The sequence below is a fragment of the Drosophila takahashii genome, chromosome 2R (genome assembly GCF_030179915.1).
Source record: "Drosophila takahashii strain IR98-3 E-12201 chromosome 2R, DtakHiC1v2, whole genome shotgun sequence".
Taxonomy (NCBI): domain Eukaryota; kingdom Metazoa; phylum Arthropoda; class Insecta; order Diptera; family Drosophilidae; genus Drosophila; species Drosophila takahashii.
In genome coordinates, this window is record NC_091679.1 from 10,383,143 (window position 1) to 10,409,881 (window position 26,739).

Sequence of the window (26,739 nt, forward strand, 5' to 3'; positions counted from 1 at the left end):
TCATTCCTTTTAACTTACAAAAGCATTAAATTTAGATTTACTTGCTTATATGTTAAAACATTCAACATTTTAGCTCCTTTCGTATTATTTTGGCATTATTTTTATACCCTTGCAGAGGGTATTATAATTTCAATCAGATGTTTGCAACGCAGTGAAGGAGATGTTTCCGACCCCATAAAGTAGGGGAGAGGTCTGTAGGTTGGTACACCTTTAGTTTTTAATCTGCCATTTCGACATTCACTAATGAAACTTTACGCATTTGGTACTGATCAAAAGGTTAGTCTATTAGTTTTAAAAAGACCAAAAAAAAATATTTTTTTTCCTTAGGGAAAACTAAAAAATAATTTTTTTTGAAAAGTGTCAAAAAACGACATTTTGAAAAAGAGGTCTGTAAGTTGGGACACTTTTAAAAGTCAATAATACTCACACCAAAAGTAAAAAAAAAAGTCTTTGACACCAAAAAATCGACAAACTTTGCGATTTTTTCTATAAAAACTGGTTGGATGGATTTAATTCAAACCTTTAATATATTTTTAAGTGCCATTTTAATACCATCCACTAACTTTTATAGCCGATACTATCGGTTAATATATCAGTGGCAAAGCGATTTCTGGAACCGCTAAAAATGATCGGATTTCCATTTTGTTTTTACATTTCGCTTAAGAATTGGAAAAACCCGACCCCTGGGAAGCCATTTTATAAATTTTTTATTTTTAACAATTTTTTTTTTAAGTCCAAATTTAAAAATGCGTTTTTCACCTAAAAAATTTGACTTTCGGCTTAAAAATAAAACATTTAAAGTTAAAAAATTTTATTTTTTTTTTTATGCAGAAAAATATGCGACAAATTTGAAAACGATCGGTTGAGCCGTTTAGAAATGCCGATGAACACAGACTTTCGAAACGTGGTTTTGAAAAAAACGAACTTGAAGATGCACTTACGTACCTAAAGTCTTAGAGGTTGGGGTACTAGGTTTAGCATAACTTCTAAAGCTTTTGTCCGATTGACTTATAACTTTTTTTGTATAATCTTAAGATGTTAATCTACAAGAAAAAAAAATTTAAAAACAAACCTATATTTTTTTTGCAAGACCCTACATGGGAGGTAGGGTGAGCTGATTCTTTTTATACCCTTGCAGAGGGTATTATGATTTCAGTCAGAAGTTTGCAACGCAGTGAAGGAGACGTTTCCGACCCCATAAAGTATAAGTTAAGCTGATTCTTTTTATACCCTTGCAGAGGGTATTATGATTTCAGTCAGAAGTTTGCAACGCAGTGAAGGAGACGTTTCCGACCCCATAAAGTATATATATTCTTGATCAGCATCACAAGACGACTCGATCTAGCCATGTTCGTCTGTCCGTGCGTCTGTCTGTTTCTACGCAAACTAGTCTCTCAGTTTTTGAGCTACCGGGACGAAACTTTCGCAAAAGTCTTATTTCTATTGCAGGTAGTATATATGTCGGAACCGACCGGATCGGATAACTATATCTTATAGCTCCCATAGGAAGGATCGGAAAAAAAAACTTTAAAAAATTCTAGCTTCGGTGTTTTTTCAAGTATTACCTTCTACTCTTGGGAATATTATTTTTTATATATTTCTGAATTTCGAATTAAATATTTTAAAAATCGGATCACTATTATATAGCTGCCATAGGAACGGTCGAAAAATTAAATGGAAATTGATAGGAAAACAGGAAAGGAAGTTAACTTCGGCTTTCGGAAGTTAACTTCCTTTCTTGTTTTAGTATCACAGAAGCTAGCAACAATCCCCAAACATTAAACATGGTGTTACTAACATTGACTTATCTTATAACTGCAAGGGTATATAAACTTCGGCTCGCCGAAGTTAACTTCCTTTCTTGTTTTATTTTGATGACAGTTAATATACTAATGTTTTAAATCTCTTACCAAGTTAATTTAAGGACGTTATTAATTTTTAATGGAATTTTGAAAAAAGTGGACAAAACCTTTTTTGGAAGCAAAATATCATAGTTTTGAATTTGAAACATTAGCCATAATATATGCATTGCGAAGATATAGGATTTACGTACAAGGGAAACCGTTTTAGAATTATAACTGATTGTAATTCGTTAACACTGACATTAAATAAGGTAGAGATTAAACCAAGAATTGCGAGATGGGCATTAGAACTGCAAGATTAGGATTTTGAATTAGTGCACACGGCTGGAAATAAAATGCAACATGTGGATGCGTTAAGTGGATGTACGAATATTTTGATAACGGAAGCAAAGATAATTTAGTTAAATTTCACGGAAAGGACCAGAAAGTTAAAAATATTAGAATATTGTTAGAAAAGGGTGAGGATAAATTGTTCGAAATGAGAAATGGTGTGGTTTATAGGAAAACAAATTATGAAAGGTTGCTGTTCTATGTACCTGAGGAGATGGAAGAATACATTTTGTATAAATATCATGACGAATTGGAACATATAGGAAGAGATAAGATGATAAATGCACTTGGAAAAATGTATTGGTTTAAAAATTTTAAGGAAAAAATTATGAGACTTATTGAAAATTGTTTAAAGTGCATCGCTTTTGCACCAAAAAATGGGAAACAGGATGGACTTTTACATATTATTATGCATATTATTACATATTATATATGCATATATTAGATGTAGTAGACGGGTTTACGAAATATGTTAGGTTATATTAAACGAAAACCACTAATTTAAAAAAAGTAATAAATGCGTTAAAGATTATTTTCGTTCATACAGTATTCCGAGATGTATAATATCAGATCGTGGAAGTTGTTTCACATTAATAGAGTTTGAAAATTGCCACTGGTTCGCCGCAGGCGAATGGCCAGGTGGAAAGAATAAATAGAGTTTTAGGTCCAATGCTAGTGAAACTTACAGAAGTTGAAAATGGATTACATTGGGATGTAGTTGTAGAAAAGGTAGAATTTGTACTTAATAATACACAACATCGTAGTATAAAGCAATGTCCGAGTGAAATGCTATTTGGATTAATACAAAGAAATGAGACTAGAGATGAGTTGAGAGAAGAGTTAGAAAATTTAGTTAATATAGATACAGTTAGGGAAAGAAATTTAGAAGATATTAGGCAACCAGGAGAAAAAAGTCTAAAGGAAATTCAAGAAAGTAATGAAAAGTATTACAATCAAAAAAGAAAACAAGCGACTGAATATAAGTTAGGTGATTATGTGATGGTGAAAAATTTTGACAGTACGGTAGGAGTTTCCAGAAAATTAATACCAAAAAATAAGGGACCATATAAAATTGATAAAATTTTGAAAAATGATAGATATCTACTGAAAGATGTTGAAGGTTTTCAGCTAACACGAAATCCTTATCAGGGCGTTTGGAGTTCACAAAATATTAGACATTGGATGAACAGAAATTGATAAGAAATTCGGATAGGCAAATAATGACAATTGTAAATTATTTAAGTGCAAATATGTAAAATAATAGATATAAGTATAGAGATAAGATTAGCTTGTACTATAATTGAACTATGTTTATAACAAGAGAGAGATCAGGAGATCTCCAGTGTCAGAATGGCCGAGTTATAGCAGGCTACATTAGAATTACGCATAAGGAATACACAGAATACGCATGTCTGTGATTATACCCGTTACTCGTAGAGTAAAAGGGTATATTTGATTCGTGCAAAAGTATGTAACAGCTAGAAGGAAGCGTTTCCGACCCCATAAAGTATATATATTCTTGATCAGGGGCACTAGCCGAGTCGAACTAGCCATGTCCGTCTGTCCGTCTGTATGAACGCTGAGATCTCAGAAACTACAAAAGCTAGAAGGTTGAGATTTCCCACACATATTCTTTGGCTTCCTACGCAGCGCAAGTTTATTTAAGCCGAGTTCCACGCCCCACTATCGATTTGAAAATGGGTCCTGCGCCCACATCTTTAAAGATTTCTGAGAAGTATAAATGCAATTTTGTTGTGTATAAATTCACCTATCGAAATGTAGAAGACATTTTTCAAATCGGACCATTCATTAAAAAGTTAAACGCAATCAAAATTTATATATCTATCTCCCTCGCACTCTCTTTAGCTGAGTTACGATTATTAGTCGGGACAGCAACACGAGTACAGCGTTCGCACTCCCTTTAGCTGAGTGACGGGTATTAGATAGTCGGGACACCAACCCGACTATAGCGTTCTCTCTTGTTTTATAATGTAGTGTATTACACTATTGATAAAAAGACTCGCGGTTCTCAATTTTCATCTTATTCTTTATTGCCTAGTTTCTTTTCTTCCTTTTCTCTTCAAGTAAGCCCGAGTTTCATTACTCTTGTAATCTTGACTTACGATATTGTATTTAAGTAGGGGAGTGTAGGGTAATTTGACGAGTAGGGTAATGTGACGAACTCGTCGAATCTCATATATGACGTCACGACAAAAATTCCAAATAAATGTAGTCGTCTCCCCTTATCGTGTCGACAATGTATTTACAGTAATATTAATAAGAAGTCCCGTAATTTGTTCGTGAGGTAATTTTCGCTAAAAATGTAGTGCGCAAACTAGCAAACCTATTCAATTTACTTGTGTTTCAGCAGTGCCAGAGCAAAGATGAGTGGAAAATAAAATCAAGCAAATATATGCACGTATACATGAGATCTTTATCAACAGTTTTCGGTACTTCGCGTTTTTTTCTTTTGCGTCGTTTGAGAGTGACACCGTTTTTGCACCAAGTCTACCTTGTAGGGTATCGTGACGAACTTTTTGTAGGGTATTGTGACGAACTTTTTTTATTCAAGAATTTTAATTGTTATCGTTTATTATTTGTAATAAAAATATAATAATACCAGATAACATTTACTGCTGCAGTTTTATTGTTGTTTTTAGTAGTGACGTCAGTTTAATTTAGTTTTTAAAAGATTTCACATTGACCTCTTTTTTTTTATAAGTTTGGGTATTATCTTATTACTTCCTTCTTTTCCGTATCGAAAATAACTTTTCCGTAAATTATATATAAAAAATGTATTTTTTTGTTTGTGAAAAGGATGATTTACACCAAACGCTGTGGGATTTGGCTACGTTGAAATTTCGAATTCAAATTTTTCAGAAATATGTCCAGTAAATGTAAGTAACTTTCTGCTTTTACACTATTAAAAAATATTGATTTTTGGAGAAGTTACATTAAAGAACAAATCGTTCGTCACATTACCCTACAACTTTTGAAAGTGCAAAAAAAGAAGGGTTCACGCCAAACACTGTGGGATTTGGCTGCATTGGAATTTCGAATTCAAATTTTACAGGAATATGCTCAGTAGATGTAAGCAACTTTCTGCGTTTACACTTTTGAAAAATATTGATTTTTAGAAAAGTTCGAATCGTTCGTCACCTTACCCTACACTCCCCTATCGATAACATAACATGTCCCTCCTATATTTTGTGTTCCAACTCAAGATTTTAAAGCTAGGGTAATTCAATTCTTAGACTTTAATCTTATAGCATGTGTGTAGAGAATTAAATTCAACATTTTTAAAGAAAACTGCATTACATATAACGAAAGACTTCTTAAGATTGCTTATTTCAATATTTATAATGATTTTAAAATGTGTTGTTTTGGATATGTGTGTGGCTTGATCTTACCCTCCACACGAGGTCTTAACTCTCTTCTGGTTGTAGATATTTCTACATTCTCAGTTGTGTCATTATTATCGTTTGAAAATTCATTAGAATGGTTGCTTATGATGGGAGTGTTATCCTCATTATGTTCTTTAGTTTCTGAACAATTTTCATTATTTTTTATTTGATCCATGTGACGCTTTATTTCGCGGTCATTGTTGGATAAAACACAACTGTAGGATCGAGAGCCTAACTGATGTTTTACAGTCCCCTGAGTCGAACTTGCCTTGTTAGGATATGTGTAATCTCTGACTAAAACTTCTTGGCCTTGTCTTAAATTTACGTTTCGCTTGCCCTTATAGTTTACAATTGATTGCTGCTATCTACTTTCTATGCGCTCTGTGACTTTGGGTGGTTTCATAAACGAGAATCTGGTTTTTAAAGTTCGACCTAAAAATAACTTAGCTGGTGATTTCCTGTTGTGCAATGAACTGTGTTTCTGTAGTCTATCAAAAATCTGTTCAAGACGGTGTCAAAGTCTTGATAGCTATCACCTTTCATGTTCGCGTAAAGGGATTTTTTTACAGTTTTTACGAAATTTTCAGCTTGTCCGTTTGTCGAAGGGTGTCCAGGAGCTGTCAAACTGTGCCGTTTTCCGTTATTTAACATGAAAGTATTAAAATCATTAGAGGTAAACTGGCGACCATTGTCGCTCACTAAAACATCTACTAAGCCGTATCTGCAGAACAAGTCTCTTAAAATTTGTATGGTAAGCGATGAAGTAATGTCCTTTGTTTTAAAAACTTCGACCCATTTCGATTAAGAGTCAATGACTATCAACAAATGAAAGTTTTGAATTGGCCCTGCAAAATCTATGTGAATTCGGCTCCAGACTTTACCGTTTGATTTCCAAGGGATTAATAAACCTTTTTCTGGACTAGCCTGCATTTGTTGACATGGTTCACACTGTCTGATCAGTTCTTCTATTTGTGTATCCATTCCGGGCCACCAAATATATGAACGTGCTAACATTTTTGTTTTAACAATTCCTAGATGAGATCTGTGCATCTAATGTAACACTTCTTTTTTTAGTTTGTTGGGAACTACTACTCGATATCCCCATAAAATGCAATCAAATTCCTCTGACAATTCACTAGCCCTACTTTTAAAACTAGAAAAGTCCTTACTGATTATTTTATATAAAGAACGATCCTTAATTGCTTCACAAACTTTTGATAGTATAGGATCTCTCCTGGTTTCTTGTGAAATATCTTTGCCCAATAGGGGTTTATGGTCTGTCCTTAAAGTAAACCTATTTCCCAAAAGGTAGTGTTGGTAACTCAATAAATAATTGATACGGCTTCTTTTTCAAGAGTGCTGTAGTTTTGTTCACTTTTCGACAAAGCTCTAGACACAAATGCTATTGGTTTAAGTCCGTCATCAAAGCTGTGCGACAAAATGCCACCCACGGCATTGTTACTTGCGTCAGTTGTCAAAACAATAGGTAATTTCGAATTAAAAGGGACTAATACCTGGTCTGAAGTTACGTCTCTTTTAATCGCATCATATGCCCTTTGGCATTCCTGAGACCAATCGAATTTTACCCCTTTACGAAGTAATAAATAAAGTGCGCTCATTTTCTTTGCAAAATTATGGATGAATTTAGAATAGTTATTGACCATTCCAATAAAGGCACGAAGCTCCGACACATTGGATGGAACTGGCGCTTGAGAAACACTTGAAATTCTGTCATTATTTTTGCTAAGACCATTTTTATCAATCGAAAATCCTAAATAGTCAATTTTGCACTTGAAAAATTCACATTTTTCTATATTTAGTCGCAATCCAACAAGTTTCAATTTATCTAAGACATTTTTCAAATTTTGAACGTGCTCTTGAAGGTCTTTTCCCGTTACAGTTATATCGTCTAGTTGTTGTTTAAACTCCCTTTAAGCCCTGAAACAAACTTTCCATGACTTTTTGAAAAATGGCTGCGGCTGTTTTTATACCAAAAGGTAATCGTTTGACCTTAAGTAATCCTATATGAGTGCTCCAGGTACACAAGAGCTGGGACTTTTCATCTAAGTGAAGCTGATTATAAGCGTTAGATGAATCCAGTTTGGTATATAATGTACCTCCTTCGAGTGCTCCGAAAATCTCGTCTATTTTTGGCAAAGGATAAAGGATTGTGAAGTAGTTTCTTAGGCTGGGGTGAAGCTCGGTCACGCCAGGATCTCTTTACAGACAAATTTATAAAGATTGAGACTAGGGTCTTCGATGAGCGGTGGGCTGACGTGAGATGTAGTGTGTCAGCCACCGGGTTACTGAGTAAAAAACACAGTTTTCGATTTGATTTGGGTATCAGCAAAAACGAAGGGGGGGGGGTTCGGCGGTATCGCGTACTGGGTCTGGCTCGCGGCACTCGCCACGAGGAGACCGAGAGGGAATCGATTAGGGGACGCCTGGCAATTCTAGGCCATGTGGCTGCCTTACATGAAGAGCCGCCAGCACTCGCTGTCGGAATAAGTTATGCGGTCGGCTGAGCCTGACCTCTGACAAAATATCTGGTTAAATAACTCGGGGGTGGTATCGTTGGAGGGCATTTCGAGGCGGTTCAAGTATGGGCAAGAAAATATAGTGGGATTTCTAGGCTTCAAGTTAAATCTTTGCTGTTTATTAGGATCTTGATCAGTTTTCTTTAAAAGATTTGCTTCGACAAAATATAAATAAGTTTTCGTGGTATGCTAGTTTTATTTCAATGTATACAGTATTTGGGATGTAAGTTCTTCATGTTTGACTTGGATCTATTTTATATTTTTCCGTTTTGGCATTTTTGAGGTTAGGTTTTCAGTTTCATTAGGGTTACATAGTGTTAGGTTTTATTTAAGCAGAGGTTATGGCTGATCTAGCCGGATTCTACCCCAGTGATACCGCATCGAGGCCTGCCGAGATTTCTACGTGCACATACTGCCCCTTGTTGGTTGGCCTGGCGTCGCTGCCCACTCGTTGCGGTTTCACGGATTTTGGCACTCACCCGTCTCGCTCCCGCACACACACATACACGTGAGGATTCCGCGTGCAACTGTTGGGGCTCCGCCGCTGGTCCTGGGCCGGCACCACTGTTGTCTACAAATCCTCTGTCCTTTCTTCGCTGTCCTTCTCCTCGTCAGCCGTCACTCGACGACTGGGTGTTCCGCTGCTTTCCGCGAGTGTCCTGGTGTTTCCCACGTTGAGCACGTTGAGTGCTTGGCTTCTCCTCGTGTTTCTCCTGTCTTTCACTCCCGGAGTGGCAAAATCGCCCACTCTTTTCCGCACTTCAATTCCTTGTCAGCGTCAGTCGACCTCTTCCAAAGAACTGCCACGAGTTTCGTTTCGCGAAACTTCTCGCCATTCTGTTTCCCGGCTTCTAGAAGTTTTGGCATGTCTTCCTCTCGCTCTCCCTTATGGGCGCGTGCCAGTTTTCGGGGGTTGGTTTCCAACGCGATCATGCGTTTTCTCACTCGCTCTTATTCTAAGCTTGGTCAAGTGACCGTTTTTCGTGGTGAATTTCCTGTTTTCTGTGCTGGTATGTGTGTGTCGGTGTGGGGCAAGCCTTCCAGGCTAGTGATGTAAGTATCGGTGGCGATGACAGTTTTATTAACTATCGGGTGTGGCCTTGTAGCCTTAAACCTAACTTATAATACTATTTTACCTTATCGCTAGCCTTATTTAACTACTTATATTCTCGGTGGGGGGGTTATATACATTTGGGGATAGGGAGTGGCTATTGCCAATTGGCTCCCCACAATCCCCTCCTTCTTCGGGGGGCGCGACGAGACGGCGATCTCGTCCCTCTTATTGATATGCACCCGGAATTCCTCCCCTCCGGCATGGAAGAGGAACTTTCTGTCCACCCGGCGTCGTGTTCCCTCCTGTGGTCGAACGTGCTCGACGAGGGAGCGGGGAATCCGTCCCCCGTTCACGCGGATACGCCAGTGTCGCGGCAGGTCCAGGGTAGCACGCAGGTCCTCCTCGTTGGAGGGCTCGATCGTCTCCATGGGGGGTGTCGGCGATGTAGTAGCCGAGACGCTGCCCTTCTCATCCGCGTAGCTGAATATGACCCCGTTAGGGTCCATCCTCTCCAGGACTGTGCTGGGTCCGTTGTCCTGGACGCGCCATACATGGCCCGCGAAATCATCCATGGTTTGAGCCTCTTCAGACTCCATGGCGTGGTCCGGGCTGGAAACGTGTTGGCCACGTTGGGAGGTTTCCTCCAGTGTGGCGGCGTGGTCACTTGGCGCCGGGTACTGGCCAGGGCACGGCCCAATGGCCTCCTCCACGCACCTCACCAGGTGCCTCCAATCGGGGAAGTCCCCCGCTGCCATGTCTGTTGGGAAGATAACCTTTTATTAGTTTTAGTTTGTAAAAAGGGGGGTTACCGTTTTAGTTTTGGTTAGTTTTGTAGTTAGAGGGGCTAAGCTACGGTGGGCACTGGGAGCATTGAGTTTCCCCTGAGGGGAGTGGGGACGTTGGGAAGGCGCACGCTCCAGCAAGTGGCCCCCACTGACTCAAACTTGGCTCCTGTCGCAGTGGTCCATGTGAATTGGCTCTTGCCTCGGCCAGGGTTCTTTTGAGCGTCACTCGACCCCTGCTTGGTATATATATTTTCTCTACGATGAGGCCGCGGTGCGGGCTTTATGTATTGGAGTTTAGGGTCACCCGACCCTAAACCTACTCTGTCGTCTTCGCTGCGTCTGGGCTGTCCTGTTCGACCGGTACCGGCCTCGGGGTCTCCGGATCGTCGACTGCTTCCTTTAGGTCTCCGAGCGATGCTGTCCGGCTTTGTTTAGTTCGTGTGCGCTTTAAACGCACGATTGTGGCCGAAATGAATTGGACCACCTTGTACGGCCCCTCATATTTGGGTGCTAACTTTGCAGCAAAGTTATCCGCCGCCCTGGACAAGTGGTGCTGCTTTACGAAGACCAGTGATCCCACAGTTGGTCTCCACGCGCGCCGTCTAAGGTTGTAGTGCTTTCGCTGCTCCATCGAAACTCGCTGGGTGTTAGTTTGGACCACCTTAAACACGTCGCGCAGCAATTCCGCTTTCGCGACGGGTGATCTGGGAACATGGCTTGATCCCGGCGTGACTTCGTCGTACAAGGCCCCTGGGAGTCTTGGCTCTCTGCCTTGTATAACAAACGCCGGGCTGAATCCGGTGGAGTCAGAAACGCTGCTGTTTATAGCCAGGTTCAGCTCAGGGAGCAGTTCGTCCCACTTCGTCTGTTTATCCTCGATATACTGGGCGACCATAGTTTTAATGGTGCGATTTGCCCGCTCTGTCGGGTTCTGCTGCGGAGTATAGGGTGCCGTATACTGGATCTCCATCCCCGCCTGTTTGCAGAAAGCTTTGAAGGGTCGACTTGTGAATTGGGTCCCATTGTCGCAAACAAAGGTACGGGGAATCCCAAAGTGATTTAAAATCCTCTCCCGAAAGGATTTCTCAAGGTGTGCCGAAGTAGCTTTTCTTAGCGGAACTAACTCGACCCATTTTGAAAAGGCGTCGAAAAATACTAGCAGCATGCTATTCCCGCGGAAGGGGTCCAATGAAGTCGGCGCAGACAGTGTCGAAGGGCTCATTGATCTGCCTGGTGAACATCTTACCCGCTGGTTTGTTTTGGCTTACCTTAAACCGTTGACAAGTGTCGCACTTGCGAACATACCTTCAGGCTTGTCCTGAACGAGTTTCAGCATTCGCTGGTACCAGGTGCACTCAGGCTTATCCTCCTGGATAAGTTGCACTACATCCAAGGGCTGTCGTGACAGCGCATCCGCGACAATGTTCTGGCTCCCGCGCCGATAGGTGACGTCAAACTGGTACTGCTGTAATTCTAACGCCCAGCGTGCGATTCGGCCGGAGGGATTGTCGATTGAGTTGAGCCACTTTAATGCGACATGGTCCGTGATCACCTCAAATCGATACCCTTCTACGTAACACCTAAGTTTCCTTATGGCCCATATAATGGCCAGGCATTCCTTCTCAGTGGCTGAATAATTTTCTTCAGCGGCGATGAGACGTCTGCTAGCGAATGCGATGACGCGTTCCTCTCCCTGGATATTCTGGGTTAGGACAGCTCCTAGCCCTATATCACTGGCATCGGTTTGTAAGACAAACTTCTCATTGAAATCCGGACAGGCGAGAACAGGTGCCTCTGTGAGCTTCCGCTTCAATTCTTCGAACGCGTCTTGTTGATCCTGCTGCCATTGCCATTTCTTCCCTTTTTCAACAACAGAGATATGGGTTGTACGATACTGGCAAAGTTGGGGACAAACCTCCTGTACCATGACGCGATACCCAGACATCTACGTAGTTCCTTGCATGTGGTGGGCGGACTCAGTTGCCGTACTGCCGAAATCTTGTCGGGATCTGTGTGGATCCCTTCCTCACTGATGACGTGCCCCAGGTATACCAGGCTGCGCTTAAAGAAACTACATTTCTTTGCATTGAGGCGAAGGTTCGCTTTCCGTAGCCGTCGGAATACCTCTTGAAGATGGTGCACATGCTCTTCCAACGTGCGCCCGATGATGATTATATCATCCAGGGACGCAAACGCGTTGGGCTCTATGTCTGGCCCAATTACGCTGTCGAGCGCCCGCTGGAAAGTGGCCGGTGCTGAATGGAGGCCAAACGGCATGACTTTCCAGTGGTACAGTCCCCTTCCTGGAACTGTAAATGCAGTGCACTCGCGACTTGTCTTGGCCATGGGGATTTTCCAGTATCCGCTCTTCAGGTCAAGAGTGGAGATGTACTTGGCGTGGCGCAACCGCTCCAAAATGTGAGTTATCCTGGGCAGCGGGTACGCATCAGGGATTGAATGGGCATTTAGTTGCCGAAAATCAACACAGAGCCGCATCTCTCCCGATTTCTTGCCCACGAGTACGATAGGGGCACTATGGGGGCTCCGAGAAGGTTCTATGCAATCGTGGCGTAACAAATCGTCGATCTGCTCGTCAATAATCCTCTGCATTGCGGGATTCTTGGGAAAATACCGTTGTTTAATGTGTTTATCATCCCGCATTGTGATCGAGTGTTCGGCGATGTGTGACACTCCGGTCAGTCCGTCGAATTTGGCCAATTCCTCCTGTAGGAATTTGTGTACCCAGGGTTCTAGATCCTCCGGCCCTGGGGTCTCTTTGATTACTGCTAATGCTCCTCCAGTATCAGATGCATACGCTGGTCTGGCTGGGGAACGAACTCGCGCTTCCTTGGCTGGCTCTGCCGATACGGAACTCGGATTCCGCCGAAATGGATTATTGCGCACGGCTGTGTCGTCTCTGGGCCCTAGAATACTGTTTGTTGGGGCAGCTTGCATCCTGCGCTCTGGTTCGTTGCTTTGTAGTTCTGGGACGGTGGCATCGAAGTTGTCGATTTCTTCTGAAGAAGGCTCATTTATGAGAAGGGGGGACAGAACGGAGTCGCTCTTGGTGCTGGCTACGAGAAGAGGGTTAAGTTGTAGCGAAACGCGACCACATTGGAGGGTGGCGGACACGCCGCAGAGAAAGTCCATTCCCAACAGCACATCTTCCATGATTGAGGGTAAGACTAAGAGTGGAAATGTGACCCAACGTTGGTCCAACTGGACTTTCGCCACCAGTGACTTGGTTATTTCCTTGCGGGAGCCTTCGGCCAGGCTGACTTGGGTGCGTACCGTCCGTACGTTATGTGGTGTGCCCACGAGTTGAACGACTCTTTCGCTCACGAAACTTCTGCTGGCTCCGGTGTCTATGGTTGCATTAAATAGTCGACCCTCGATTTGTACTTGTGCGATGATTCTGCTCGCCTGGACTTGTAAAATATCTTTTAATTCTGGGGATTCCTCCTGGCAGTCTCCGGCCGCTCCCCGAGGGGACGAAGACTCCTCTCGTTTCCCGGATGGCTGCGACGACAACACTCGTTGGTTCGTATTCCTCGGCGACCGCATTCCCAGCAAAAGAGAATTCGAGGATTGCGACACTCGTGTTGAAAATGCCCAGCCTGCGCACAATTCCTGCAGGCTAGTCTGAAGTTCGGCACTATGGACACGTTCCCCACCCGAGGAACTATCTCCGGTACCACGGCGGCCGGTGTAAATGTTCGTGGGGGTGGTCGTGCTGTATCTTGGCGACCCGTTGGTGGCGCCCCTGAGTACGACGGGATCTGGTCGATTCTCTTCGGCGGTGACTGCATTTCAGCCAGCATCCTTGCATGACTTCCTGTGTCTCGATCGCGGGTGACTTCGTAAGTAACTGCCAAGGCGGTCAGTTGTTCCAGCGTTGTGAATTCATGTCTCCTGGTAAACAGTTGATAGTCTGACTGTAGATTTTCATAAATCCTTTCCAACTCCTGTTCTGAATTATATCCCGCTCTGTGCATCATCAATCGAATATTTACAAGGTATTGCTTAAATGATTCTCCGGGTCGCTGGTGTCTGGTGCGGATCTCATCCTCGAGTCTCTGGAAATACCTCGGTGGCAGGAAAAAGTCAAGAAATGCCTTCTTGAAGTTTGCCCAGGATTCGCCCAGTAGCTGACTTGTCCGGAACCAGTGTTCGGCCGTGTCCGTCAAAAGACCAGGAATGGCCTGCGGCATCTTCTCCACGTTGACTTCGTAAGCTGTGGCTCGTTCCTCGAGGTGTTGGATAAACAAGATCGGGTCCGTTGTCCCGTCGAAGGTGATTCCCCAGTTCCTCAACTTTTCTGCTAGAGTTGCCGCTGTCATTTCCAGCTTTCTGGGAGAAATATCCCGCCTGGCAGTTGTGGCTTCTACGTCGGCCCCTGCCTCAGCGGTGTTGGCGCATCCCAGTGGGACATGGAGTTTGGTTGGACCCGCAGGGTTTGGCCTCGGCGTCCGTTGCTTCCGCTCGCTGATCGCGGCCAATATTTCCGACTCGCATTCCTGAAGACGCTCGGCTATCTCCAAGACGTGATCGTCACGATTATTAAAGGCTGCCAACCGGCTCCTCATCTCCTCCACGTTTCCAGTTCCGTCCAAGGCGAACTCCTTCAGAATTGCCTACAATTCTCGCTTTCTGAGATACGAAATCCAACGTGCACCCATGTTTGCGAAAAATAATCCACCGGAGAACGAGGAAACCCAGATTTTGGTGCGGCGAAAAATGTTTAACGAGGGTCAAACGAAGCTCAAAAGTTTAACAAAATTAAACAGCGAAAAAAAAATGTTTATTTATTTGTTAACGGGTTAATAACGGCCCAGCGGAACGATGGCAACCCCAATAAGGCGTACGACGACAATTTAGATTTTCCTCGACGGCGATGTAAAACTGGATGTAGCGGAAAAATTCTGTGAAAAATGTGTTGACTCGGCGACGGTGGTTTTCAGATCCCTTTTCTATGCTTCCGATGACTGTACTTGCAGTCGATTGCTGGGGATGTGAGAGAGACGACGATGAGAGCGAAAACAAGATGGCTGCGCTGTGGGGAATATGGATTAGCTTGTGCTTTTACAATCTCGCGGTCTGACTGGTTCACCTATAGAGGGCTCGCTCTTTCTCTCTTTGCTATGCTTGTATGCGACTCACGTGATCTGTTGGCCACGTGGTCTGTTACCCCTGAAAACCTCTCTTTATGGTTATGTTTGGTCTTGATTTTGGGTATACTTTTATGCAAGTTCTCCCGCCTGTGTCTTGCTTATATATATATATATTTGATAATATTGGTTTTAGATTTGCATGTCCCTCGATATTTATTCCTCTCCGTGCGTACCCACTTAAAAATTCGCTCCTATATGGCGGAACCCAAAAACACAAATCGAAGAAAGTAACCAGATGGGTCTTTAGGCCAAATAATCATCTAAAATTCGTAAGCCCCAAGTCCCTGCTCGGGCGCCAGACTGTGAAGTAGTTTCTTAGGCTGGGGTGAAGCTCGGTCACGCCAGGATCTCTTTACAGACAAATTTATAAAGATTGAGACTAGGGTCTTCGATGAGCGGTGGGCTGACGTGAGATGTAGTGTGTCAGCCACCGGGTTACTGAGTAAAAAACACAGTTTTCGATTTGATTTGGGTATCAGCAAAAACGAAGGGGGGGGTTCGGCGGTATCGCGTACTGGGTCTGGCTCGCAGCACTCGCCACGAGGAGACCGAGAGGGAATCGATTAGGGGACGCCTGGCAATTCTAGGCCATGTGGCTGCCTTACATGAAGAGCCGCCAGCACTCGCTGTCGGAATAAGTTATGCGGTCGGCTGAGCCTGACCTCTGACAAAATATCTGGTTAAATAACTCGGGGGTGGTATCGTTGGAGGGCATTTCGAGGCGGTTCAAGTATGGGCAAGAAAATATAGTGGGATTTCTAGGCTTCAAGTTAAATCTTTGCTGTTTATTAGGATCTTGATCAGTTTTCTTTAAAAGATTTGCTTCGACAAAATATAAATAAGTTTTCGTGGTATGCTAGTTTTATTTCAATGTATACAGTATTTGGGATGTAAGTTCTTCATGTTTGACTTGGATCTATTTTATATTTTTCCGTTTTGGCATTTTTGAGGTTAGGTTTTCAGTTTCATTAGGGTTACATAGTGTTAGGTTTTATTTAAGCAGAGGTTATGGCTGATCTAGCCGGATTCTACCCCAGTGATACCGCATCGAGGCCTGCCGAGATTTCTACGTGCACATACTGCCCCTTGTTGGTTGGCCTGGCGTCGCTGGCCACTCGTTGCGGTTTCACGGATTTTGGCACTCACCCGTCTCGCTCCCGCACACACACATACACGTGAGGATTCCGCGTGCAACTGTTGGGGCTTCGCCGCTGGTCCTGGGCCGGCACCACTGTTGTCCACAAATCCTCTGTCCTTACTTCGCTGTCCTTCTCCTCGTCAGCCGTCACTCGACGACTGGGTGTTCCGCTGCTTTCCGCGAGTGTCCTGGTGTTTCCCACGTTGAGCACGTTGAGTGCTTGGCTTCTCCTCGTGTTTCTCCTGTCTTTCACTCCCGGAGTGGCGAAATCGCCCACTCTTTTCCGCACTTCAATTCCTTGTCAGCGTCAGTCGACCTCTTCCAAAGAACTGCCACGAGTTTCGTTTCGCGAAACTTCTCGCCATTCTGTTTCCCGGCTTCTAGAAGTTTTGGCATATCTTTCTCTCGCTCTCCATGGGCGCGTGCCAGTTTTCGGGGGTTGGTTTCCAACGCGATCATGCGTTTTCTCACTCGCTCTTATTCTAAGCTTGGTCAAGTGACCGTTTTTCGTGGTGAATTTCCTGTTTTCTGTGCTGGTATGTGTGTGTCGGTGTGGGGCAAGCCTTCCAGGCTAGTGATGTAAGTATCGGTGGCGATGACAGTTTTATTAACTATCGGGTGTGGCCTTGTAGCCTTTAACCTAACTTATAATACTATTTTACCTTATCGCTAGCCTTATTTAACTACTTATATTCTCGGTGGGGGGGTTATATACATTTGGGGATAGGGAGTGGCTATATCACAGGATATATATAATATATAACATATATTAAATGCCGGTTCAAAGTTACTTTGTAATCACCGCAAATCCTAATGTTACCATTTGGCTTTAGTATTGGAACTAATGGCGTTCCCCGTGCTGGTATGTGTGTGTCGGTGTGGGGCAAGCCTTCCAGGCTAGTGATGTAAGTATCGGTGGCGATGACAGTTTTATTAACTATCGGGTGTGGCCTTGTAGCCTTAAACCTAACTTATAATACTATTTTACCTTGTCGCTAGCCTTATTTAACTACTTATATTCTCGTTGGGGGGGTTATATACATTTGGGGATAGGGAGTGGCTATATCACAGGATATATATAATATATAACATATATTAAATGCCGGTTCAAAGTTACTTTGTAATCACCGCAAATCCTAATGTTACCATTTGGCTTTAGTATTGGAACTAATGGCGTTCCCCATTCAGAACTGTCTACGTGTTCTAGCACACCCTGTTCAACTAACATGCGTTACTTTAGATCTACCTTGTTTTTCCATGGCTTTAAAAATATAGGCTTGTTCTGGTTTTCCAGTTGTAAATTTACAGTGCAGACATTATAAGATTCTAACTCATATTTAAATACATCAAAATACTCATTTTTAATTTTTTCTTCTATGATTAAGAGCTTATCTTGCGAATTGATATTGTTTACTTGCCGTAATTCGAAGTTAAAAGTTCTTAAAAAGTTCCTTCCAAGTAAAGGTGGACTCGACGTGTTTGACAATGACAATTTCTTTGCTCGCATTTTGGAACTCTACAGTTGCGTCGTACTTACTAACAACTTCAATATTATCTCCATTGTAATTAACATATGCAGTACAACCATTCCGTAATGGTTTCTTAAAGAGGGTTTTATCATACATCGTTTTCGGAATTAATGTGCATGGTGCACCCGTATCACAAGCAACTTTCACATGAACACCATCGATATTCACGGATAGAAAATAAACTCCACCAGAGAGAGTCAAAGACACACTAAATATAGAAAAATTATAATTAGTACAATCATCGTTTTCTTTTAATTGAGAATTTGCTACATAAGATACAGATTTTGATTTTAATTTACAAACGCTAGCCAAGTGCCCTATTTTTCCACATTTGTGGCAGCGACAAATATTGTATTTACAAGTACCCGAGAAGTGATTTTTCGAGCCGCAATGTGTACATGGTTTCCGCTGCTGCACATTACTGCAAACTTCTCGGGTGTTTTCGCTCTTGGGACCTTGCCGACTTCCATTGCCCTTGAAATTTTTGCGAGGGCTCCAGCTGCCGTTGTTTTTGTTGAATCCGCTTTGCGGATTTGTGGTTCGTTTGGTTCGTGTTGTTGTTGTTCCTATTTACGTAATTAATGCTCTCATTTAAATTCTTTGTGGTTATCTTTGTTTCGACTATCATTGCCTTCCTTAATGCTTCAGGTAATGAAAGTTTTTAGTCATCTTCACAAATGCACTCAAATATTGGACCACGAAGACTCAAAATGAATTGGTTTAAAACAAATGCTTCCAAATATTGTCCAAATTTACACTTCAGCGCCAACTGCTTCAATCGTGCATACCACTCCGCAACATTTTCACAATCATGAAATCATGAAATTTCTTTTGCTCTCGAAATACGAGCGTTGGCGGTGTATAATGTGTGATTAGAATCGAGCAGATTTCTGCATACGATTTTTGCACAGGTGAATTGGGACTGCATAAGCTGTGTAAAACACTATATGGTGCAGATCCGATTGATTTCAAAAGCGTTTCCTTCTTCGAATTTTCATCTGTTAAGTTGAGTTCACAGAAGTGCATGTCCAATTTTTCCTTCCAGATTTCGAATGACTCGTTGCTTAGAGAAAACTCCGGAATGGCTGATGTCTGATAAAATGTAGGTGTTGAGGTTGCAGGCGACATCTCTGGTTTTTGGTCACCTGCCATTTAAATTTTGTATTTACAAAACTGTGTTTTTGTCTGATGTATATTAATACATCGAATTAAAATCCTCGTCGCCAATTTGTAGAGTGTTAAACTATTAATTAAAAGACACGTGGTTCTCAATTTTCATCTCATTCTTGCTAGTTTCTTTTCTTAGTTTCTTTTCTTCCTTTTCTCTTCAAGTAAGCCCGAGTTTCATTACTCTTGTAATCTTGACTTACGATATTGTATTTAAGTATCGATAACATAACATATAATATCAGATCGTGGACGTTGTTCCAGTTTAAAGAATTTATGAAAGAGGTAGGTGTTAAACATATAAAAATTGCCACTGGTTCGCCGCAGCCGAATGGCCAGGTGGAAAGAATAAATAGAGTTTTAGGTCCAATGCTAGCGAAACTTACAGAAGTTGAAAATGGATTACATTGGGATGTAGTTGTAGAAAAGGTGGAACTTGTACTTAATAATACACAACATCGTAGTATAAAGCAATGTCCGAGTGAAATGCTATTTGGATTAATACAAAGAAATGAGACTAGAGATGAGTTGAGAGAAGAGTTAGAAAATTTAGTTAATATAGATACAGTTAGGGAAAGAAATTTAGAAGATATTAGGCAACTAGGAAAAAAAAGTCAAAAGGAAATTTAAGAAAGTAATGAAAAGTATTACAATCAAAAAAGAATACAAGCGACTGAATATAAGTTAGGTGATTATGTGATGGTGAAAAATTTGGACAGTACGGTAGGAGTTTCCAGAAAATTAAAACCAAACAAGAAAGGAAGCTACCTTCGGCCAGCCGAAGCTTATATGCCCTTGCAGATAAAGTAATGCTCACTCGGTGCAGTTCCAGGGATTCCAGATTCAGCGTTTTTATTTTTGAATTTTGTTTTTAAAGAGTCAAGAATTAAAACGCCTACTTCCTACAAAGTAACAATGAATTTTCTTATATATCTTTGAATATTCCTATGGGAGCCTTAAGATATAGTGGTCCGATTCGGCTCGCTCCGACATATGTACTACCTGCAATAGAAAGAAGACTTTCGGGAAAGTTTCATCGCGATATCTTTAAAACTGAGAGACTAGTTCGCATAGAAACGGAAAGACGGACAGACGGACCGACGGACAGACGGACATGGCTAGATCGGCTCGTCTAATGATGCTGATCAAGAATATATATACTTTATGTGGTCGGAAACGTCTCCTTCACTGCGTTGCAAACATCTGACTGAAATTATATACCCTCTACAAGGGTATAAAAATAAGGGACCATATAAAATTGATAAAATTTTGAAAAATGATAGATATCTACTGAAAGATGTTGAAGGTTTTCAGCTAACACGAAATCCTTATCAGGGCGTTTGGAGTTCACAAAATATTAGACATTGGATGAAAAGAAATTGATGAGAAATTCGGATAGGCAAATAATGTCAATTGTAAATTATTTAAGTGCAAATATGTAAAATAATAGATATAAGTATAGAGATAAGATTAGCTTGTACTATAATTGAACTATGTTTATAACAAGAGAGAGATCAGGAGATCTCCAGTGTCAGAATGGCCGAGTTATAGCAGGCTACATTAGAATTACGCATTAGGAATATACAGAATACGCATGTCTGTGATTTTGGGTTACAGTTATAACGAGCGTTATTGAAATTGCGCATTAGTATACACATTTCGGTAATATTGTTGTTGTTTACTTTTAAGTTCCGTTAGAATGTATATGATAGTTGTCTCTCTCTTATACATGTTAACCCATCTGTTGGAACATATATAGCTATCTCACTCTCTGGAAAAGGAGATGAGAGAGAACAAGAGAAAAGGGTTGTTGGAAAGCTGCGATCACGCAGCGGAGTCAGTCTAAAGCGAAACGTGAACGGGAGAACACCAAATAAAAAGACAAATAACAAGACAACAACTATCTACACGTGTGTTCTTCTTTCGTCCACACTAATAAAGTTTTTGTACTCTGAATAAACGCCACTAAATTTTGGCAGCGGAGGTACAGTGAACACCACCCCCTGGGAAGCGCCTTTTTTAATTTTTTATTTTTAACAATTTTTTTTCGAAAGTCCAAAATCAAAAATGCGTTTTTCACCTAAAAAATTTGGCGTCGATGGATTTTCATCCACAAGGTGGAGGAGATGTTAGGGGCTCAAATCACTGATGTAGTCAACCGACACCTGATCGTGTCAGGAATGACGAAAATGGAAAGTTCACGGAGGCGCGCTGGAAAATCGTCCACGCGCGAATGATCGAGTCTCTCTTTGCACGGATGGAAAAATCACCCACAGCCCCCATGCCCACATTGGATGGTGCAGGGTGGTTGAACGGCGTGAAAATCCTGAAGTGCAACGATGATCCGACCAGAAAGTGGCTGACGCAAACGGTCTGCCAACTGGAGGCGCTGTGGGAGGGCGCCAAGCTAGAGGTTGTGGACAGGGAATTAATCCCATCCATACCAAAGGCGAAGCTTTTCTTCCCCGTCGCAATCCAAGGGGATCGGGCGCTGAAGCTGCTTTAGCGGCAGAATCCAGACGTCCCAACGGCGGATTGGAAGATTCAGCACATGGCAAGCCCGCTACCCAACGTGGGGGGCCAAAGTGTGGTTCTCCAAATCGACAAGGAGGCGGAGGATCTGCTGTACCCAAGATTTGGGAAGATAGCGTGGGGCATGGGTTGTATCTAGTTGCGCCTCAAGAAGCAACACCCCGACGACAAAGGCGCACACATCCTGCAGGCAGGCAAGGACCTAGCCCTGGAAGCCACCGTGGATGCCGCCCAGGAACTTGCTCTGGACGACTCGGAAGACGAAGAGGACGGTGACCTGACTGTAATAGCCAACCCGTCGAGCAGAGATGAGCCAGCCACCCATGCCACTGAGGGTGGCAGACTCGCATCGGCGGAGCTCCTGATTGCCCTAGAGCAAGGGCCCGTCAACAAGAGCCATGGATTGCCTCGGGAAATATCGTGGCCGGACTAAGGTCCTCAAACTACAATACATTCTTCTCGCCAACGGTTAGCAGGAACAGAAGCGCCGTATTTGTGCGGATGGGAATCCATGCTAACCATATGCCTCATTACAGCTCTGACAACAAGAACAAGGAAGAAGACCAGGCCACCATGGTGAAATCGGGAACTTACACTCCAAAGACATAACCTCCGAGAATTCTTCAAAATCGCCAAAAAGGCAGACGGTGAGATCATCAACGAGGATTACTAGAAGGAAACACGCAGGGCACAGAGAAGCTCGTGAAGAAACTTTTGCTCCAGCATCGAGAATGTCCCGGAAACAGCTAGACTCCGAAAGCTGCTTTCAAAGCAACCTACCATACAGAGTCAGCTAAAACGCGACGACGGGCAGTGGACTGAGGGCAGTGAAGAGAACCTAACAGCACTTATGCAATCGCACTTCCCAGGATGCACGGATGTCTTAGACGCCAGCACGCACCAAGACATAGCAACTGGCGAAGAACGCCCCCCAAACGATCTAATAACAACTACCAAAATCAACTGGGCCATAGACTCCTTTACGGGCTACAAGGCACCAGGACTTGATGGAATATTTCCAGCCATGTTACAGACGACCAAGGAAAGGATTACCCCATGGCTATATGAAATATACTCGGCATGTCTATCCGTGTATTTCCCAATTCAATGGAGGACCTCTGGGATTGTCTTCCTCTCAAAAGCGGTAAAGTGCTGTCACGCAAGCCCCAAGGATTACAGGCCGATAAGCCTTACCTCATTCATACTCAAGACACTGGAAAAGCTGCTGGATTTACACATCAGGAATGATGTCATCCAACCAGCACGCCTACACCGAAGGGAAATCTGTAGAAACGGCACTACACTCGCTAGTAGCAACCGTTGAGAGAGCACTACACATTAAGGAATATGCGCTTAGAGTATTCGTAGATATATCCCGAGCATTCAACAATATTAAGACGGATGCTATAATGGATCGCCAGCACGCACCCTGTAATAAGCGTCTGGATAAGAAACCTGCTTAGCTGCAGGGGGGTACATTCATTCATACATTACATTCGCCTCTCCTATGGAATTTGGTGGTCGACGATCTAATTAAGAGATTCGAGAGGAGAGCCCCAAAAATAACAGAGCATGCGGACAACATAGGCATAATTAGTACGGGAGTTTGTCCATCGACCCTCACCTCCATAATGGAATCAGCACTCAGGAAGATCTGTGAGTGGGTGGAAAAGGTGGGTATCAATGCGGACAAGACGGACCTCATCCTCTTTAATTGACCTCCCGAAAATCGGCGCAACCAGGCTGACACCGAAAACATAGGTTAAGTACCTATGCACAGCACTAGACTGCAGGATGGCATGGAGACCCAATGTAGTAAAAAGGGTGAAAAAGGCCACCATTGCGCTATATGCATCCAAGAAGATGCTTAGCAGCACATGGGACCTGTCACCTACTCTGACGGCGCAAGCTTTGGGCATAGTTCAATCGGCCGAAGCATGATCAACAAAACGGACTACATGACCCCCAGAACGTGCATGGAGGTTAAAACCTCGTTCATAAGCCCAGATGACTGAAAAAGGGTCGGGACAAGATATACACGGACGACTCCATGATGGAAGGAGGAGTAGGAGCGTACTGTACGGACCTGAAATATGGCTGTCCTCTAAGCTACCCAACGTCTGCAGCATATTCCAGGCGGAAGTCTGCGCCATTAGGAAGGCTGCTGAAGTGGCTCAAAATATAAACCGACTTACATGTAGACCGAAGTGGAAAGGCGTCCTGTCAAGGCCCATGTGGCGTCCATTCCGACAGAAGACATCCTTGATGGCTTTTACAAGCTAAATAGAGCTTTACGGGTCCTTGCGTATGTCCACCGTTTTGTCCAACGATGTAGAAAATAGTCATCGATTCCGGAAGTCCGTCTGCAGGCCCAAGAACTTGTCGCCGCTGAACGACTCATGGTCACCAGCAGCCAGCACAGATATTTTGCAACTAAATATCGCTGCTTGAGTCAAAAGCGTCCTGTGTCTGCGACAAGTTCCATCCTCTCCTTAAACCCCTTTCTAGATGAGAAAGGGCTTATAAGGGCGTGCGGCCGCATAACGGCCTCCGAAAACTTGCGATATGACGAACGACATCCGATAATCCTCCCTTACGAATGTGCACTCTCTCGACTACTGGTAAACTTTACGCATCTCATAACTTTGTACGGAGGTAACCAGTTATTCGTACGTACTGTGGGAAGCTGGTGTCAATAGCTTCAAAACCTTGTTTTTCAAGTCCACCGCTACTCGAAAGTACTTTTTTGGGGAGCTTTCAATCCTCCTAGCGAAAATTGAAGCTTGTGTAAATTCCAAACGGCTATCTCCCATGTCTGAATATCCATAGTGGAACCCGAAGTAAAGGGGGAATCCAAGTCCATTGTGAATCGGTGGCAACACAACAGCAGCAACGCCCAAAGAAGCTGCCTTCGATCGACGATTTGCGACGCCCCCACACGTTCAATAATGTCAAAACAGCCTCTATCAAGTCTTTGCAAGCTACGGACTGAAATTTTAAAAAAATTTTAGTAAATGTTGTTCGTATGACGATAAATGACACGATATCTGTTGTGGGATTTTTTGTTTACTGTCTACTAAATTCCAAAATTAAGGATATTTAAAAATGTTTCAAAACAAATTATTTATTTAAAGAAGAAATTACCTGAACAAATTTTGACAATTTCTTGTGTAGCACGAATGATCGTTGCTTCATAACCGTAATATCCTTTTTGCTGGAGTCTTTGTGTTGACCATTTTTTATTGGATTTGCGTACAAATTAGCGAATTCACGTTCAGTCCCGAGGTACAAGGGCTTGATGAAGTTTACCATGCTATAATCTGTAAATTTAAATTAAAAATAATTAAATAATTAATTTAAATACAAATTCAGAAAAACTAGAAAGGAAGTTAACTTCGGCCAGCCGAAGTTTATATACCCTTGCAGGTAAGCCTACTTAAAATGTTGTTTTTACATTGTCAAAAATCAAAACGCCTACTTTCTACAAAGTTTCAATGGTTTTTATACCCTTGCAGAGGGTATTATGATTTCAGTCAGAAGTTTGCAACGCAGTGAAGGAGACGTTTCCGACCCCATAAAGTATATATATTCTTGATCAGCATCACTAGACGAGTCGATCTAGCCATGTCCGTCTGTCCGTCCGTCTGTCCGTCCGTTTCTACGCAAACTAGTCTCTCAGTTTTCAAGCTATCGGGATAAAACTTTCCCAAAAGTCTTCTTTCTATTGCAGGTAGTATATAAGTCGGAACGAGCCGGATCGGATAACTATATCATATAGCTCTCATAGGAACAATCGGGAAAAAAATGTAAAAAATTATATCTTGGGTGTTTTTGAACCTATAACATCCTACTTTTGGAAATGTCATTTTTTATCTAATTCTGAATTTCGAATAAAATTTTTTCAAAATCGGACGACTATATCATATAGCTGCCATAGGAACGATCGGAAAATTAATGGGAATATAATAGGAAATAAATTATTGCTTCGTTGGTTTTTATTGTATTCTCTTCTACTTCTAGGATATAACTCTTTTCAAATATTTTCGAATTTCGATTTTAATTTTATCAAAATCGAACTACTATATCATATAGCTGCCATTGAAACGAACGCAAAATTAATGAAAAATAATAGGAAAATTAACATTTTTGCGATTTGTAAATTAATAGGAATTATCTGCAAGGGCTTCGGCCAGCCGAAGCTAGCTTCCTTTCTTGCTAAAAACAAGAAAGAATTAAAAAATAAATCGTCTATCGATCTCGGCTTTCCCAGTGTCAAAACTTCCAGTGTACTACACCTGACTTCCCAGATATCAGATCGTTCCACCAATCAGTTTAAAAACTAGGAGAGCTGAGTTTCGTGTTTTAATAAAAAATTTAGTAGGGGAGTGTAGGGTAAGGTGACGAATGATTCGTTTTTTGAATGTAACCTTTCTAAAAATCAACATTTTTCAAAAGTGTAAACGCAGAAAGTTGCTTACATCTACTGAGCATATCCCTGAAAAATTCGGATTCGAAATTCCAATGCAGCCAAGTGCCTCAGCGTTTCGCGTGAACACTTCTTTTTTTGCACTTTCAAAAGTTGTAGGGTAAAGTGACGAACGATTTGTTCTTTAATGTAACTTCTCCAAAAATCAATATTTTTTAAAAGTGTAAAAGCAGAAAGTTACTTACATTTACTGAGCATATTTCTGAAAAATTTGTATTCGAAATTTTAATGTAGCCAAATCCCACAGCGTTTGGTGTAAATCATCCTTTTCACAAACAAAAAAAAAATTTTTTTTTATACAATTCACGGAAAAGTTATTTTCGATACGGAAAAGAAAGAAGTAATAAGATAATACCGAAACTTACAAAAAAAAATGGTCAAAGTGCAATTTTTTAAATTAAACAAATTTTTTTTTTGTTTAATTAAATTAAACTGACCTCACTATTAAAAACAACAATAAAACTGCAGCAGTAAATGTTATCTGGTATTATTATATTTTTTTTACAAATAACTAACTTTAACAATTAAAATTCTTGAATAAAAAAAGTTCGTCACAATACCCTACAAAAAGTTCGTCACGATACCCTACAAGGTAGACTTGGAGCAAAAATGGTGTCACTCTCAAACGGCGCAAAAGAAAAAAACGCGAGGTACCGAAAACTGTTGATAAAGATCTCATGTATACGTGCATATATTTGCTTGATTTTATTTTCCACTCATCTTTGCTCTGGCACTGCTGAAACA

At 42.0% G+C, this 26,739-nt stretch overlaps 1 protein-coding gene across 1 annotated transcript in view; it reads right to left on the bottom strand.

Moving 5' to 3' along the window:
• The window catches only part of LOC138912734 (transcriptional regulator ATRX homolog), a 1,213,613-nt gene that overhangs the window by 694,388 nt on the left and 492,486 nt on the right, over positions 1-26,739 (bottom strand). Inside the window, exon 8 of the mRNA XM_070213992.1 lies at positions 24,654-24,829. Within this exon, the coding sequence (XP_070070093.1) occupies positions 24,654-24,829 (176 nt within the window). The remainder of the gene's footprint in view (positions 1-24,653; positions 24,830-26,739) is intronic.